The sequence below is a fragment of the Oncorhynchus kisutch genome, linkage group LG8 (genome assembly GCF_002021735.2).
Source record: "Oncorhynchus kisutch isolate 150728-3 linkage group LG8, Okis_V2, whole genome shotgun sequence".
In the NCBI taxonomy this organism is placed as follows: domain Eukaryota; kingdom Metazoa; phylum Chordata; class Actinopteri; order Salmoniformes; family Salmonidae; genus Oncorhynchus; species Oncorhynchus kisutch.
This window is the reverse complement of record NC_034181.2, coordinates 72,904,659-72,923,390: the sequence shown is the minus strand read 5'-3', so window position 1 is coordinate 72,923,390 and position 18,732 is coordinate 72,904,659. Positions and strand designations below refer to the sequence as shown.

Genomic DNA, 18,732 nt, shown 5'->3' with positions numbered 1-18,732 from the left:
GGGTTTCTGTACAGCACTTTGTGACATCAGCTGATGTAACAAGGGCTTTATGAATACATTTGATTGATATTATCTGATAAGAGATAAAAACATCTATTAGGAAACGACAAAACATGCTCTGTAATGTTTGGACCTGTTTGTCATGTTTCAACAGTGGTATCTTATCTGAGACTAACACAAACACTCAGAGTGTTTGATTACACATACAATACAGTTCATCAATGTACCCAACATACTATTCAGCCGATTTGCGCTATTCCAGTACTGATAAGACAACACTAGCATATTGTTGACTGGAAATGAAACATTATGAGTTCTTTAAGCTCCAACAGAAAGATGCTTTAGTAATCCCAATCATAAACATAGCTGAATATACAGTGAATCAGAATACATACCGTATGTGATTCATGTAATTACCAAAGAGAATGTTTGTTGTCTCTTATTCTTTGTTTTAGGTTCTATGTTGATGCCAGACAGAAAGTATTTTAATGTAGATGGCATCAACATCGTCTTCTTCATTAATGCGACAGCACAGAATGCATATAATTTACCAAGTGGCATCAGAAACACTCACAACAGAAAATGTATAAAGTATATTACATGAGCCTACTGTATAACAGAAAGTCTAAGCTTTGAGATACTGTATTCCTTTGAGTCAGCCTATTTCAGCTGGTTGAGATGCTTTAAGGGCCACATATAGTATAACAGTATATAGGTGATAAATGAGAACAGTCTGTGGTCATCCATAACAAAGACTCTCCTCACTATGTCCAGCAGGCCCCTAGCCCAGCAGCTGCACAGCTTCAGCACTCACCATGTCACCAACATGGCAGAATCAGACGGGCAGAGAGGATGAGTGAACATATAGACAAAGACTGTATATTACCTGTGCTGCACTAGCCCTGAGGCCCTCCAGTACTGATATGGTATCAGTACCAGTACTGGTACCTGCAGGCACGTTTCTCCAGCCAAAGGGTGGGCACACTGAGCTGCAGCTTTACAACACTGCAGCTGTGGGCAAAACCCTGATGGAGCAGAACCAAGAGGGGTTCAATGATCTGTGTGTTTGTGTTTAGTGTGTGTGTGTGTTTAGTGTGTGTGTGTTTAGTGTGTGTGTGCACTTGCGAGAAAGGGCACACATCCAGCATAGCGCAAATAAACCTGCAATTTCACTGTGTACCTCACACAGCGCAATGCCACGGAGATGCTGAGACACCTTAAATAAAATCATCTCCACCCCCGCTGGTGAAGATCAAAGTTGTATCAGGTGAACTTCAGCAGCGGCTCCACCCCGGTGGCGCGCCCCTCTGGAGCCCAGCACAGGGCTAACACAATCAAAGGGGAAGACACAGATACAGTTCACAGCTGAGTAACTCTATATGTCAAACAAAGCTAATCAATTGTTCATTCCCTCTGTGAAAAGACGATCAGCCATGGCTTACCTTTAAAATGATAGGCCAAGCAGGTGGAACTATCCTCTCTCTCTCTCTCTCCCTCTCTGTCAAACAAACAGAACAGAATAAAACACAGCTTGTTTTAGTTCCCCAGGATTTCAGTCATGGAAATGCAAAAAGACTAAATTACTATTTTTGTTACAGCAGATGTTACAATTGCAGCATCCAGATGTAGCCTAACAAAAATTGTTTTAGAATGTGATATGTGGATTTGTTTTTTGTTGCTGACCTGGTTTCTTTCCCAATAATGAACGTCTATCTGAATGTGTTGATGAATAAGAAGCTGGCCTTCCCTTTGTCTTTGTTGTTAAAGTCTGGGTGGAGATGCTGTACAGTAGACTCTCATCCAGTGAGTTGGGTCCCACTACTTGTACAACTCTGCTGCAGGTCTGATTACAGTGTAAACAACTCTTGAAAACTAACCAGCAGACGCATATGCAAGCTCTGAAACAGCACAATAGGTCTACTTCATCATCTTCGTCATCATCAGTGGTAATGGCCACTAATGGCCATCCGTAGATAACAGAACAGTTGTTCTATCTCTATGTGTCCACCAATATTTGATTGATGTGTATACAGGGCTCATCTGTGAAAGAGAACTTCTTGTTAAAATAAAGGTTAAATAAAATAAATTACTTCTCCATATGTTTAGGGTGAGGATAATCATATAATCATGAAGTTAGCACACATTTAAATTTGATCCCATGGTCATTTGTTACCAGTGGATTATTCAAAGAGTTGTCACAACTGTCCTTCTTGTGATGCTAATAAATAAAGCCTGACAACAGCAGCACTAGAGCCACTCAAGGACTGTCCTAGCTGTATGGCACAGCATCCTCCTCCGACTCCATTAATCCACCTCATTCACTTTTCACAACTGCCTTTGCTCTATGAATATAAAGGCCAGGGATTTGTAACAGTGTGTCCTTCATGACACTCAAAGCCAGGTTCATCCCCATCAATATCAAATAAAAAATTAAACCTTCTCCTTATATAGGAGTGCATTGATTTAATATTTCACCACCACTGAAAAACCCCTGCTCCTACACTCAACTTGCAATTTGGAAATAAATTGACTGATTTAGACAGAGGCAGAGAGAGGGGGAGGGAAAACAACTTGATGTAAACCTGGGCCTGCTACGCGCTACCACTGAGTAAGGTGACATTGCACACCAAATCACTTGCATGAATATAGAGAAAGAAAACAATTTCCATTTCTGAAAGCAATTTTGTTTGGTGAAGGTGTGTTGATTGCCATGTATGTGAATCTATTGCTCACAAGACAGAGGAGCATGAACATTTCATAAGAGTCGGTGTTACATTTTGCTATTAATATAACAATAAGAGAGCCCAGGACTTTCATCTAAGGAATAAGAAAAACTTGTTTTTCCAAGTACATATAGAAGGGCAAGCACGGCAGCCTCCCTCTGTTGTGCTTTGTACACTGCTGAGAGGGAGCAGAAATTGCCTGACTTTTGCTGCAGCGAGTCTATTGTATTTTAATTGAGCCTAATGAAGAATAATTAAGTAATTAAAGACTGGATAAGAGAGAGGTGCAGTAAACAGATAAAGGCAGAGTGCCTAGTATTACCAATGTGCCGCACTGCAGTGTGAATTGGCCATACTCTCACACATACCTCCTGCATGGCATCGTCCAAACTAGAGGCAAATTACCAAAGGCACTGTCCAAAATGTACCCACAGACCTTAGTATTTCATTCCTCATAACGGCTTTTCCATGTGTCTGTGAGCATGCATGTGGTCGAATTCAAAATGTAATACTTCCCAGTTGGATTTTGGAAATGGGAGTATACTGTGATATTTTCACCACTCTGACATCAGCAGGTTTTATTTTTTGAGTAATAGAACAGCATGGTGTACTTATGGGTTTCCATGAGAACCATCAAAGTCTTATTTTAACAACACTGCAATTATGGGGAATATGGAAATACATTTTGAGCCAATTCACAGTTGAGTTGACTCGAATAATAGGAAAATAAAAGTGAAATGGGGGGAGGGTGACAGTGGTCAAATTAAACTCTCTTTTCTTCAAAGTACCCACAATTTAAGGCCAAGAATCACAATGAATGAAATCTCTAATAACCAGATATTGTTAAATGCTATGGCACATCCACAGTACTTTGACATAAGTGTGTGGTGCCAAAAACTCAGCATATCGCTCGCTATCTGCCGTATTAACCATCTGTAATCTCTGTTCAAATCATATGCTGGTTGGCACTGATCATCTACACATAATCCATTCCTCCAGGAGAGGGTACACAAACACACATTTGTTTCCCAGGATTAAAAGATTATGGTGGGTGGATGGCAAATAATGTACACTGGTGGCAGTTTTCACTGAATTGAATTTCAACATGAAAATTGGTAAGACCTACAAGACCTATAAAGGTTTGACTTTAACGGCACATTGGAAAATGATAATATCTTGAAGGTAAGCAAAAGATGCCTGTGAGAGCTCCTGTACATTGATTCCATACTGGCCATGTAGTTCACACTAACTGGGACATGATCGGAGTGTTTTATGTTTATAATCTAAGTGTGAAGCTAAAGGATTACTTTGTGTTCCCAAACCACATTGGAGGAGGTATTTTGATGCGGCCTGCCTGAGATCAATGACAGACTGCTGTGAGAGACAGGGTGGCAACCTTCAGAGTGATATTACTGCAACAGCCACATTGTTTTCTTTCTTTGCATGCCTGCTCAAAATGTCACCTTTCAGGGAAAATGTAATTGCTTTAATAAATCTATGTACAGACCTCATGTGGCTAAACTATACATTCACACTCATAAAACAAAGTGAGTGGGCCCTAACCAAGGTCTATTGGACACTAGCTTTAGTGGACTAAACTCTGCTAGCTTCGCCTACGCAGGCTACAAAACTATCACATAAAATAAATCATTCTGGGAAATTATAATTGCACAATGAACGCAATTACTGTAGGCCAACTTTGGTAATGAGATTAGACTAACATTGTCTCAGGGAGACCTTTGTCAATATTCCTGAAGGGCTGATACTGTAGGCCTATGTGAACTATCAACCATATGGAACTACATCTGTAACGTTTAGAGTAGGGTAATTATTTTGTTCGGTGACTCGTCATAAATATGTACAATCTACTGCTCTGAATTCAAAATATAATAGGCTGCTCGACCATCCTCCCTGTATCGCCAAGCCTATGCCATGGTAAATGGAATTTACAGAACAGAAACCGCCATCGTTGTACTCATGGTAACTGACCTCGCCCTTGATTACAGTTGCCAATAGCTGAGACGGTCAGTGCTATCTTGGATCCGTGTGACGTCCCTACCCTAAACCCGGCAGGCCTGGGTAATTCCAGTCCTCGGGGGCCTGATAGGTGTTACACTTAACTGCAAAAGTTTCGACCTACAGGTTGTTTTATCATACTGAAGTGATTCAAAAAGTATTACACTAAAAAAACAGGGGAATAAAACTGCGTTGCCTGATTGAGTCTAAAAACAGCCATAATAATGAGCCTGCCTGCCCTCCTATAGCTCCTCCCACATTGATCAGCCTACATTATAATTAGAGTACAGACTCGGAAAATGAAGGATGTTTATATAATGACCTCCTATGGGTTCATAGACCAATTACGATGCGAATACAAATCAAAACATGGATGTGATTGGTAAATGAGTTGCAGAAATCTGACCAATTGTGTTTGCTCCTCAATTCATGACGCACCTTGGTTGGAGAGCGAGGTAGTGGCAGCGTTCCTTTCCAATAGCTAAAGCTGCATTGCCATCTGATGGATATCTTCAGAATTACACGGTAGGGCCTACTTTGTTGGACCGCGGATGACGCCTCACATGGATGAGACTGCAAGCAGGCCTTGCTATATATAATCCAGTATTTGTCAAATTAACGTCAAAAGTATATATTATTAACATTTTTGCTAACCCTTACCATGTTCCTAATCTTAACATAATTATCATAACCTGCTACGAAAAGTAAAATCTGACGTTAATTTGACAAAAGCTTGGATGCCTTCCAGCCATGACTACTGCAAACTGCATGAAAATACACCAATCACAAACCAAAACAAAACAGGTCACTTCCGTTGAGCTGTAAAATCAGGAAGGATGCTGGAGGGTTGGGTTTCCACTAGTTACCACAGCCACAGAGTCAAAATGGACTATATCGTTAAAAAAACGTTTTTTGGGGCTACATTTAAGGTGAGGCATAAAGTTAGCAGTGTGGTTAGAGTTAGGTTTAAAATCAGATTGTACGAATAACAATTGTAGAAATGGGCGGGGTGTAGCCATAATTATGACTTTGTGGTTGTGGTAACTAGTGACGACCAGAGGTTTAATGTACAGCCAAAGATACTCCATTCTCTACTATCTCTGATACAGTTTATCTGTGACAAAATGTCGATGACAACTATGTAGAAGGTTACTCTGATTTTCTGCTCTGTCCTCTGTGTTTCGTTTTTCCTTCCCTAAATAATTTTCCCGAGAGGGAAGAATGATGTAGGGCAGCCCGAGGGTAAGGCAGCTTATCACTGATCCGTTCTGATGTTGATGTGCAGTTCAGCTTTGATGCTTGGAAGATAATTCCATATTTTGCGTATCGTTCTAGCCATCTACAAACCTGCCAGCAAAGCTAAATAATGTATAATACGTACAGTAACAGCATGTAACTATTGAATACAGCATTTCATATAAGTCCATACATTTTGCCAATAGCCTACAACTGTAAGTTATTATAGCCTACACTTTTGTCATCCGCATCAGGTTGTATGCATCTATTTAGTCTAGGAGGTTATCCTCTGTGCTGTGTTCTGCTCCTCATCGCCCTTGACAGTTTTATGAACTCCCACACCATTCAAATAAAGTAATTGTAATTTGTCTTGTTTTTCCTGTTCTTCATTGTGACCATCTCTCTCCATAATATATTATACTTCAGTACACTGTACATTGATTAATCATTGAACACTGCAGGCTTCTTCCTAGTTTGTTGATCAGTGCTCTCTGCTCTCATTCCTAGTTGGTCCTGGGTATTATCCTCCCATGATGCATCGCCTACAGATGCCAGAGGAGGGCCTCGGACAGTGGATGGAGGGGACTCATGACTCTGGGCCCCACAGCCCTGAGGTCCTGGCTAAAGTCAAAGGCATGGGCACACTTCAGATCCGAGGAGCCACTAAATCCAATCGGATCAGCCAGGCCATTCCCATCTACGGATTTGGAATCCTACTCTACATCCTCTTCATCATATTCTAGATAAGCTGCACAATGTCCACCCTAGACTGGCTCAGTCAAATGGATAGACAAACTATTTAGAGGCAGGAATGTAGAAGAAGTAGACTATTACAGTTTTTAACAGCATCCATGTAATACCTGTACTGGCTAGGAGTCCAGTGCATCCAGTACATTACAAGGTGTGCATACCATAAATGCATTGTTGTATTCACAGATGACAACTAGGCCTAAAGGAAAAAGTACTAAACTGGTATGCCAATTTCCTACAATGACATTTGAAGCTTGGCAGAAGAGGAGGAGTAAGTAGACAGCATCACATTATTAATACCTAGGCCATTGTGAATGACAGAATGATGTATATGATGTGCCTTTTATCGCATGTGCACCTGACCTCCCTAACACACACCATTTAGGTCCTACATTACGTGATGATTCACCCTGATGAAAGACTAATGCAGGATATAGCACACCCTGCGAGGAGAAATGTCATCTGACAAATGAGCTCCTCTCTAACAGTCACCTCTTTCATGACTTCGAGGGCTTATTTTCAATCAACTTCCTCATTGTTTTGATCGTTTCATTTGTCAGGGCCCCTGCAGAATGTATCAGTAGCTCCAATTTAAGCAACTCCATGATAAGGTAGATTAGGATCCTGTCCAACTCACAGGGAGCTTTGTTCCCTGCCTTTGTTAGACCTGGATTAGCAATCAGAAGTAATGTTGTTTCAGCCCAGCAGTGTCTAATACCAATTACTGCATGTATTTTGGATCAGCACTAAGAGGTTTAGCTCCATTCATCAAATGAATGCTAAGGGGGTAGGGGTGGGGGACAATGTGACAGGGACAAGCATATAAATCTATTCATGTCCTATGTATCAATGCCACTCTCACCTTCCGTAATTAAGAAACATTGAGTTACAATGGTTGATTCGTTTCCAATCCTGAGTATTGAACGTGTAGTTCTGAACGTGCAGAGTGAATGTTGAATCTCAAGGCTTTCTGCAACATTGGAAAGCAACTCTAGATACGGTGTGTATTCGTCCATGCATGCATGAGTTTGCTCTTTACATCCCTGACTGCCATGTTTCCCTCCCAGCAGATGATGAGCTGGCCCAGCTTCAGGAGAAGCTGCTGGAGACAGAGGGTGAAGTAGAGGATCGTCTCCAGAAGGAGCAGCACTCCTAACAGGTAAATGGCCCATATTTCCATTTGCACACCACTTCTCCCAGCCCAGATCTAAGAAGTGCCAAATAAATGACTCCATTGCAGGGATAAATCAGGGTGGACGCCACATAAAAATGAAAGGGCAAATTCTTTGATTAACTCTCCCATATTCAGGCATTCCTTTGCTCATGTGCCATTTGTTTTTTTGTCTGGATCCAACTGTTAAAATATGACATGACAATCTTTATAGGTTCGCACTCTTACCCACCATGCAAGTGTATATTTTGTGCTTCATGAAGATTGTACTTCAATTGTAGATTTGATGCAACGAAGGAAAGCATATACATTTAAAAGCCTCCTGTTTTACACAGAGATTGGGGCCACCATCCATGGACGGTGAATATTCGATCTCCAATAACAGATAACGATATTCACTCTGATCTTTCTTAATAAGGTGTATATTAGATCAATAACATGCAATTAGTGGCTCTATTCATTTTCACTCCATACTGGAGTAGATTTCCAATCCTTTTCAGAGACAAATATCTCCTTTCAGGACAAATCTCAGCTATTAACTTCTCTCTTTACTCATTTCTGCATGCCATTTTTCACCTCTTCACAATAACTTCTTAATATTGCTCATCCTCGAGGCAGTGTTTAGCCATTTCATTCAAATGTCTTTGACTTAACATTTGTAATCTGTGAAAGTGTTACAGGAAGGCATAAAAGGTTATCATGAGCATGAATAATCTCCAGGCTATAGATAAAGATTGATCAGAATGAAAGCACTGTGGTATGAGTGGGAGAAGGACCGCATTGGTATTGAGGCCCACTTTTCCCCCCTCTCTGCTGCTCTCTGGTGGCATGCAGCACGACTAGCAGCAAGGTTAGAAGAGCATCCAAGCAGGAGAAGTTACTGCGGAAGCGGAGTAAGATCAGCCGGGTAATGCAGGAGGTACGACTGATGGAGGGGGCCACACCTGAGATGGTGCCCTATGCTGCTGACTGAGAGGGTAGGTTAACACAACACAGTAGGCTCCTCTGTCACTCACCATACATAAAATAATATTCACATGAGGCTTTGAGTATTACTTACTGTACTTCTATAGAATTATGACAGAGGTGAAGTGGAAAAGGTAAGTTAGCAAAACGTTGGACTGTGAGACAGTTGATATTCTGATTGTCTCCTCTGGTAGTGTGTGTCCCTGTCATACCATGTCTGTCTATCTCTCTCCAGGCTACCCTGAGGAGACCTACCCCCAGTATAAGGAGCCCGGAGGCAGGCGCAGCGGCAGTTATGACCCCATCACCATCCTGGAGGAGCCTGCTGCTGACTCAGATACCCACTGCCGAGGCCCTGGCTGAGGAGGTGGTGGATGAGGACACAGAGGAGGAGGAGGAGCAGTAGCTCTGTCCGCCCCCACCTCCTGAAGGAGGAATGGAAGAAACGGGTAGTAGTCCCACCAGAGTAAAAAAGCTAAATCAGATTCAGCGACCACAAAGATGTGTTTCACTACCCTAAGCAGGATACGGTCTATGAATATAGGTATGAAGAGGAGAAGGAAGAGAGGAGGAGGAAGAGGAGCAAGTGGATGAGAGAGGAAGAGGGAGTAGTAGGTGATGAAGACCCACTGATGGAGGCCGAGTCTCTCAGTTTTAGTTGTGATGTCTAGTAATCCAGAAGCAGAAGAAGAGATGGAAGAAGAGTACATTCTACTGTCTCAGTCTGAAGAGACAGACAGCTTCACCCCACCAGATAGGTCTGGGGAGCTGGGGATTGGGAGTTCTCTCAGGTTGAGGAACAGGAGAGAGAGACAGAGGGCAGAGTCAATGAGGAAACTAGTTCATCCTAAACTTGCCTCTCTAGCCCTTTGACCTTACTGAATGTTCTGAATATTCCCAAGAATGTACCTCTCCTTATGCAGATCCCCGTTTTCTATCCTGTCTCCTTGCGTCCCAAGACAGAATATGCTGTTCAGTGGGTGAATTTTGTGATCCTAACTAGACTACCTAATACCCTAATATTCATGCTGCTTTAAAGAAAACCATTTACCCACAATTCATCATGTCCTTTGATGGTAGACATCAAACTGACTAACTTTATTCCAATATGGCAGTCAAGCATTGTAGAGACCCTGGTGTCCTCTGGGATAGATTGTAAACAGAGAGAGAGCAGGGACCCACATAAATGAGTAAACAGAGGTAGATCGTTCAAGTCCAGCTTTTGTATCTCAGACTATTAAAGAGGACACATTCTATTAAAAGGTCATATGAAAAATATTTTTTCAAACCAGCAACTATTAAGCCCAGAATGTATTCGTAATAAAAAATGAATTGTCCATGAGTTGTATCTGAGTCTCCTGTTTTCCTGTTGAATACACTGTACTACCGTACCGCTGTCCTCGAGGACACTGTCCACTATCCTAGTGTAACAGTTTTGCTTCCGTCCCTCTCCACGCCCCTACCTGGGCTCAAACCAGGGACCCTCTGCACACATCAACAACAGTCACCCACGAACCATCGCTCCACAAAAGCCGCGGCCCTTGCAGAGAAAGGGGAACAACTACTTCAGGTCTCAGAGCGAGTGACCGATTGAAATGCTATTAGCGCGCACCACCACTAACTAGCAAGCCATTTCACATCGGTTACACTAGCTGCCTATTGTCCTTTACCACCATATCATCACTTCACAGACATCTCAGGGGTTCAGTCAGAGAGTATACATAGTGTTGTGGGTGCATGTGACTGTTGTTTGACTCATTGGAGTTTTATTTTTTTCATAATCAGAGAACTGTGTGTATACAAACACTGTATATTGAACAATGTACACATTTTACATTACAGTGAAACAGTACTAAAACACACTCATAGAATGAAAGGGCCTTGTTTCTTGGACACAAAGAAACTTGATATGAAAAGCACAGTATTTTTTTCTGCAAGGATCTCAACAGTTTGCCTAAAAATTCCGAAGAGTTGGAACACATTACTAAGAAACAGGAATATCATGGTTGATTAAAGTAGACCCTTTTTCATAACTTACAATAGCAATGAGCTGCCTCATCAGAGATTGTTCTTTGCTGTTTGCTTTCATTTGGTCTTCATTTTCCACTTAATATCCATAACATATAAAATAGTTTCATATATTTTGTGAAAGGTTTTTGCCTCTCAACAAGTGTGTAGAGTGGCCAGGTGGTCTAATGGTAATGTCGCAGCCTCCAGCACATCAGCATAGGTTTGAATCCAGTCTACTGCCCTTTGACACAACCCCTCTATCTTTCCCCACTGTCATCCTCTCTTTCTATCTGTTCAATAAAGTCAGAAAAATATATATATATTTAAAAGTAGGGTAAAGATATTTATTGATTCACTAAAATATAGAGAATAAAATCCTCTGTTATGCCAGATTCATAGAGAATGATATCAATATAGGATAACATGAGATATTAGTATGTGTGTTAATACACACAGGCCTGCTACTATCCTTGCCATATCTGAGTGGTTTGGTCTCTGATAACGTGTGAAATGATTCACATTATCAGATGGATGTTATCAGTTCATCTGATAATGTCAGATGAAGATATGAGTGCATCTGCAAACAACAATGCCCATGGTCTTGTGCCTGGTGCCAATAACCGATTCTGTACGTTATATTACTGAATCTAATTCGTTAAGATTCCTGGGGACAAATTAGTAAATCATATTTTATTCAGGGAGTTGAGAATTTACAGCATATAAAAAAAAAACGGACTTTAGTGACTTCATCATCTGAAAATAATATAACCAAACAGAAAAGGGAACCAATCCTGTCATCTAAAGAAGTGTTTTTCTAGTAGAGGGTGAAGAGGGAGCAGGCGGAACAAAGAAACCCAGGCTCAGACAGGTCAGGTGCATTACAAAGTCCCGTCTCAGAGAGAGAACATCTGATCAAGTTAAAGCATAAAATTGGATTTTGTCTCCAAAGGCACAATATGTACAGCTATTTCACATACACTGTAAACGTCGTCAAAGTGCACCATCCTATACATTCTCATACGTGATAGTGTGATATGATGTTTTACAAGATGCACGGACTGTGTGTCATGCCCTTGGCTGACCTGGTCTGTTCATGTCCAATTGACTAACTAACTATCCTATGTGTCGCTATGACAGATATTCCCTTCAATCATGTATGCTTCAGGCTCAAAAACAAAGATTCAATGAGTGTAAAGTAAGGATATGGACACACTTAAGAACAAGATACAGGTAATTGCCAGAATAAAGAAACCACTTGAGTAAATTAGGGATACAAAGTATTATGAAAGCAGGTGCTTCCACACAGGTGTGGTTCCTCAGTTATTTAATCCCATCATCCTTAGGGTCATGTATAAAAATGTCCAGTTACCTATTATTTTGGCTACCATGGCTAGAATAATAGAACTCAGAGTGGTCTCAAAGAAGTATAGGGGGTTTAAAGGGGTGTGTGTCTCAGTCACCAGATCTCAATCAAATTGTAAACTTATGGGAGATTCTGGAGCGGCACCTGAGACAGCGTTTTCCACCACCATCAACAAAACACCCAATGATGGAATTTATTGTGGAAGAATGGTGTCGCATCCCTCCAATAGCGTTCCAGACAGGAATCTATACCAATGTGATTTGAAGCTGTTCTGGCTTGTGTTAACCCAACCCCTTATTAAGACACTTTATGTTGGTGTTTCCTTTATTTTGGCAGTTACATGTGTCACGATATGTATGAATACATAAATAACAATATAAACACATACATGGATGTGAATGTTATGTGATGTTCAAATAAGTCATATTAGTGACAGTTATGAAGTTAAAGTGTTATTTGTTAGGAGCTTTATCTTGAATTATGTTTTCAATCTTGAATGGGTCCTAATTTGTAACCTAATGGTTTCCAGTCCAATATTGAATAAGTTAAAGATGGCATGTGGGGGTTAATTACTACGATGAAACTCCTTCAACCAATTCAACATGAAGATGAACAGTTGTTAGTTTTTTTGTTGTTGCAATAAATGTTAAATTCATTGAAAAGTAATTAATGGTTAAAGAAATGTTAGAATTCCACAACGGCTACATAAAGTAACAGAATTCATTGTTACATATTTAATTTAAAACATGATCTATTAAAATCAAGAGTGGATTAGTCTTTGTGCTTGTCCTGTTCAGTGATTGACATATCCTTATCCCGAATAGGGACTGGAAGGGTTCCTAAGGAGCACCAGAACACATACACACTCACAGACACTCTTGCAGACAGATTGTGCCTCCACACCATCCTCAGCTTAAGCAAATTCCAGGGGGGATTCTTGAACAGTGTTGGGCCCCAATGGTGACCCGGGATTAACTGAAGCCCTTGGTGAGGGGACTGATGGACTAATGGAGGCCCATGAGTAGGCCTTCAGTTTGGAGCAGGTAGCTTCTCAGGAGGGAAAGGACTGAGGGTGGCTCCTACTCACAGGCCAGCTTGCTGTCAAAGCTGGAGAGAGCAATGGCGAAGGCTTGGAGGGCACACATAGGGTAGTTATAGTCCATGGTGAATACATCCTCTGCAACCCGCCCAAACTGCATCACAATGTAGTCCGCTAAAGGGGTGAGGAAGAAACAGAAAACGAAGAAGTGATAACTTGATAAAGGTAAATAAAAGTTTATTTCATTTATTTGACGTACTCAGACCTTAAAAATATCACTTTAAAAGAAGTGAGTGAAAATATATTTCTTGAATAAGTAAAAATATGGAGAATAAAACCCCTCCGGTGCGCCAGATTCAGAGAATGACATAAATATAGGATAACATGAGAGATTAGTATGTGTGTTAATACACACAGGCCTGCTGTTATCCTTGCACTGTGCTCTGTACTTTGTCTGCATACCAAATGGCACCCTATTCCCTATATCACGCAGGGCCTGGGCTTACCTCCACTGTACCCGCACCCCACCATACCCCTGTCTGCACATTATGCCCTGAATCTATTCTACCATGCCCAGAAATCTGCTCCTTTTATTCTCTGTCCCAAACGCACCAGACGACCAGTTTTGCTAGCCTTTAGCCGTACCCTTATCCTACTCCTCCTCTGTTCCTCTGGTGATGTGGAGGCTAACCCAGGCTGTGCGTGTCCCCAGGCACTCTCATTTGTTGACATCTGTAATCGAAAAAGCCTTGGTTTCATGCATGTTAACATCAGAAGCCTCCTCCCTAAGTTTGTTTTACTCACTGCTTTAGCACACTCCGCCAACCCCGATGTCCTTGCCATGTCTGAATCCTGGCTTAGGAAGGCCACCAAAAATTTTGAGATTTCCATACCCAACTACAACATTTTCCTTCAAGATAGAACTGCCAAATGGGGAGGAGTTGCAATCTACTGCAGAGATAGCTTGCAAAGTTCTGTCATACTTTCCAGGTCTATGCCCAAACAGTTCGAGCTTCTAATTTTTAAAATGAATCTCTCCAGAAATAAGTCTCTCACTGTTGCCGCCTGTTATAGACCCCCTCAGCTCCCAGCTGTGCCCTGGACACCATATGTGAATTGATTGCCCGACCATCTATCTTCAGAGTTTAGGTGACCTAAACTGAAATATGCTTAACACCCCAGCAGTCCTACAATCTAAACTAGATGCCCTCAATCTCACACAAATTATCAAGGAAACCACCAGGTACAACCCTAAATCAGTAAACATGGGCAACCTCATAGATATTATCCTGACCAACTTGCCCTCCAAATACACCTCTGCTGTTTTCAATCAGGATCTCAGCGATCACTGCCTGCATTCACTATGGGTCCGCGGTCAAACGACCACCTCTCATCACTGTCAAACGCTCCCTAAAACACTTCTGCGAGCAGGCCTTTCTTATCGACCTGGCCCAGGTATCCTGGAAGGATATTGACCTCATCCCGTCAGTCGAGGATGCCTGGTCGATCTTTAAAAGTAATTTCTTCACCATCTTAAATAAGCATGCCCCTTTCAAAAAAGGTAGAACTAACAACAGATATAGCCCTTGGTTCACTCCAGACTTGACTGCCCTTGGCCAGCACAAAAACATCCTGTGGCGGACTGCAACAGCATCGAATAGTCCCCGGGATATGCAACTGTTCAGGGAAGTCAGGAACCAATACACACAGTCAGTCAGGAAAGCAAAGGCTAGCTTTTTCAAACAGAAATGTGCATCCTGTATCTCCAACTCCAAAATGTTTTGGGACACTAAAGTCCATGGAGAACAAGAGCACCTCCTCCCAGCTGCCCACTGCACTGAGGCTAGGCGACATGGTCACCACCGATAAACCCATGATAATCGGAAATTTCAAAAAGCATTTCTCTACGGCTGGCCATGCTTTCCTCCTGGCTACCCCAACCCCGGCCTACAGCTCCGCACCCCACCCAGCTACTTGCCCGAGCCTCCCCAGCTTCTCCTTCACCCAAATCCAGATCGCAGATGTTCTGAAAGAGCTGCAAAACCTGGACCCGTACAAATCAGCTGGGCTAGACAATCTGGACCCTCTCTTTCTAAAATTTTCCGCCGCCATTGTTGCAACCCTTATTACCTGTCTGTTCAACCTCTCATTTCGTCAGATTCCTAGACGATTGGAAAGCTGCCGCGGTCATCCCCCTCTTCAAAAGGGGGTGACACTCTAGACCCAAACTGTAACAGACCTATATTCATCCTGCCCTGCCTTTCTAAAGTCTTTGAAAGCCAAGTTAATAAACAGATCACTGACCATATTGAATCTAACCGTACCTTCTCCGCTGTTCAATCCGGTTTCCAAACTGGTCACGGGTGCACCTCAGCCACGCTCAAGGTACGAAACGATATCATAACCGCCATCGATAAAAGACAGTACTGTGCAGCCGTCTTCATCGACCTTACAACTCTTTCAATCACCGTATTCTGATTGGCAGACTCAATAGCCTTGGTTTCTCAAATGACTGCCTCGCCTGGTTCACCAACTACTTCGCAGATAGAGATCAGTGTGTTAAATCGGAGGGCCTGTTGTCCGGACCTCTGGCCGACTCTTTTCTCTGTATATATCAACGATGTCGCTCTTGCTGCGGGTGATTCCCTGATCCACCTCTACGCAGACGACACCATTCTGTATACATCTGGCCCTTCTTTGGACACTGTGTTAACTAACCTCCAAACGAGCTTCAATGCCATACAACACACCTTGTGGCCTCCAACTGCTCTTAAATGCTAGCAAAACCAAATGCATTGTTTTCAACCGTTTGCTGCTCGCACCCGCCTGCCCGACTAGCATCACCACCCTGGACGGTTCTAACCTAGAATACGTGGACACCTACAAATACCTAGGTGTCTGGCTAGACTGTGAACTCTCCTTCCAGACTCATATCAAACATCTCCAATCCAAAATCAAATCTAGAATCGGCTTTCTATTCCGCAACAAAGCCTCCTTCACTCACGCCGCCAAACTTACCCTAGTAAAACTGACTATCCTAACGATCCTCGACTTCGGCGATGTCATCTACAAAATAGCTTCCAATACTCTACTCAGCAAATTGTATGCAGTCTATCACAGTGCCATCTGTTTTGTTACCAAAGCACCCTATACCACCCACCACTGCGACCTGTATGCTCTAGTCGGCTGGCCCTCGCTACATATTCGTCGCCAGACCCACTGGCTCCAGATCATCTACAAGTCTATGCTAGGTAAAGCTCCACCTTATCTCAGCTCACTGGTCACGATAACAACACCTGCCCGTAGCACGGGCTCCAGCAGGTATATCTCACTAGTCATCCCCAAAGCAACACCTCCTTTGGCCGCCTTTCATTCCATTTCTCTGCTGCCAGTGACTGGAACGAATTGCAAAAATCGCTGAAGCTGGAGACTTACATTTCCCTCACTAACTTTAAACATCAGCTATCTGAGCAGCTAACCGATCGCTGCAGCTGTACATAGTCCATCTGTAAATAGCCCACCCAATCTACCTACCTCATCCCCATATTGTTTTTATTTACTTTGCTGCTCTTTTGCACACCAGTATCACTATTTACACACCATCATCTGCTCATCTATCACTCCAGTGTTAATCTGCTAAATTGTAACTACTTTGCTACTATGGCATTACATTTTATAGTTCATTTTATGCAACTCTACACGTTGCCATTGGCTGTAGAGAAAGTGTTGCAGTGTTAAAGCAAGTTTGCTGCAATTTTACATATTTTGCCATGGGGTAGAGAGGAAAATTAGCTTTTTTTGACAGCTAATTTCCTACAATTCTACACTGTTTGCCATAGGGTGGAGAGAAATGTTTACAGTTTTTAATATGATATCTGACTGACTAACAAAATCAATGGGGGCCCTATAGCTGGTAATTCAATAGCTGGCCGCAAAACTAATTTAGCAATCCCCCAAAAAATGTTGATATGGGCTAATTGACTGACTATCAGTGACTGACATAAAAAGAGAATAACTGCTGATGCACAACCACATTTCAAAATGACACCTTGTGTATTCTACTATTATAACTCGCAACAGTAGGTTGAGACCCCGACTGATCAGAGGTCCTTCAAAAGGGGGGCCGGCGCAACTGATTGCCCATCCTTGTCCTATATAGTGCACCAATTTTTCATCAGATTAGGGAATAGGATACACAAAGTATTTGACATGCAGGCAGTAAGAATCTGGAGAGCTCACGGTCATTGTCATGGATGATCTGGAAATTCTTGACTGAGGCCTGAGTGACTCTGCCGTGGAAGTTGAGAACGTAGGACTGAGTGTCGTCGTTCCACACGGGGGTCTTGTTGTGAAGCTCGATCACGCTCTCTGTGCTCTTGTTCTGCCACCGCGCCAGTAGAGACTCATGGTCCTGAGTGGCGAGAATAAGTCACAGACAGGTAAACCATTACTCAAGGCAACCAACTGAAACCACACCACTAGTCCCTAACATACTCTACCTACATTGAGGAATACTTTTTTTGACTTACATTCCGTGGGCAGATGGCGACTCTCACATGGTCCATGTTCATTCCAGGAATGATGACACTCATTTTACGAGGTCCTTTGAACCCTAAAACATTAGTTTCCTGAAAAAGAAGTACAGTGGATATTATGGTCCAGTCTCTGTCAACCACAGAGTCCTCGTTGATAAAGTATCAGGTCAAAACCGTTGCCATTTAAATGTGAGCACTAGGTGTCCCCATGTTCCAACACCAATGCTCTGTGGCTTTGCCTGCTAACCCCATGACATTGTATGGATTCATCCAGGTTTGCCTCTTTTATTTTATTTGCTATTATGTGTCTGACACACCGATGTCTCCCCAGATGAAGGCACTGTTATTAAGGGGCTACAGGGGCTTGTCCTAATGCCTGAGAGTAGTGCTCTGTGTGCGGTCTCTGGATTCAGTGTATGTATTTGACCTTGCTTGCCTCTCCTCTCTTACTTGTGTCTGACACGTCCATGTCTCCCCCAGACTAAGGCAACGCTAATTAGCTATGGGCCTGAGAGTAGCTCAATGTTTGCCTGTTTGTATCTGGGTAATAGACAACAGGAGGACTCACATAGCAGACAGCTGCCAGCTCCTGCCGCAGGTTAGTAGCCTCTAGGCTGGAGGTTGTCTTCCCAGGGTTCTGTCCACTGTCATACACTGTAAACTTGGTTCCCATGAGGTTGGACCTGCAGAGAAGAGAAAACACACTGAGGATACAGAGGGACTGGGAGAGTATGCCATGCCATACTAAAGGGACAAGGAGCCATTGAGACAGATGAAGGCAGTGGTCATTATCCCTAATCAGCCACCTCCAGGAGCCCATCCTTCAATCAGACTCAATGAGCAGGAAAAAGGCTCTGCTAATCAACCTTAAGAAAACAATACATTTGTATCCAGCCCATGATGCGCAATCAATGTTAATGGTT

At 42.5% G+C, this 18,732-nt stretch overlaps 1 protein-coding gene and 1 long non-coding RNA gene across 6 annotated transcripts in view; one reads left to right on the top strand and one right to left on the bottom strand.

Moving 5' to 3' along the window:
* The first annotated feature begins 5,546 nt into the window (after positions 1-5,546).
* LOC109894983 (uncharacterized) lies at positions 5,547-10,210 on the top strand. Of its 2 annotated transcripts, none has more exons than XR_002255912.2 (5): positions 5,547-5,981; positions 6,483-6,996; positions 7,796-7,884; positions 8,731-8,873; positions 9,098-10,210. It is a non-coding gene; the product is annotated as an uncharacterized LOC109894983 (long non-coding RNA). The 2 variants fall into 2 exon arrangements; XR_004210896.1 differs by having other exon boundaries at positions 5,547-5,668; positions 9,098-10,204.
* A 396-nt stretch (positions 10,211-10,606) lies between these two features.
* Positions 10,607-18,732, bottom strand: part of LOC109895221 (tubby protein-like) — a 113,403-nt gene continuing 105,277 nt past the window's right edge. For all 4 annotated transcript variants that reach the window (XM_031831141.1, XM_031831143.1, XM_031831144.1 and 1 more), the window contains 4 exons: positions 18,378-18,492; positions 17,804-17,902; positions 17,514-17,685; positions 10,607-13,448 (listed from right to left, as the gene is read on the bottom strand). In XM_031831141.1, the coding sequence (XP_031687001.1) occupies positions 13,315-13,448; positions 17,514-17,685; positions 17,804-17,902; positions 18,378-18,492 (520 nt within the window). In that variant the 3' untranslated portion in view covers positions 10,607-13,314. The remainder of the gene's footprint in view (positions 13,449-17,513; positions 17,686-17,803; positions 17,903-18,377; positions 18,493-18,732) is intronic.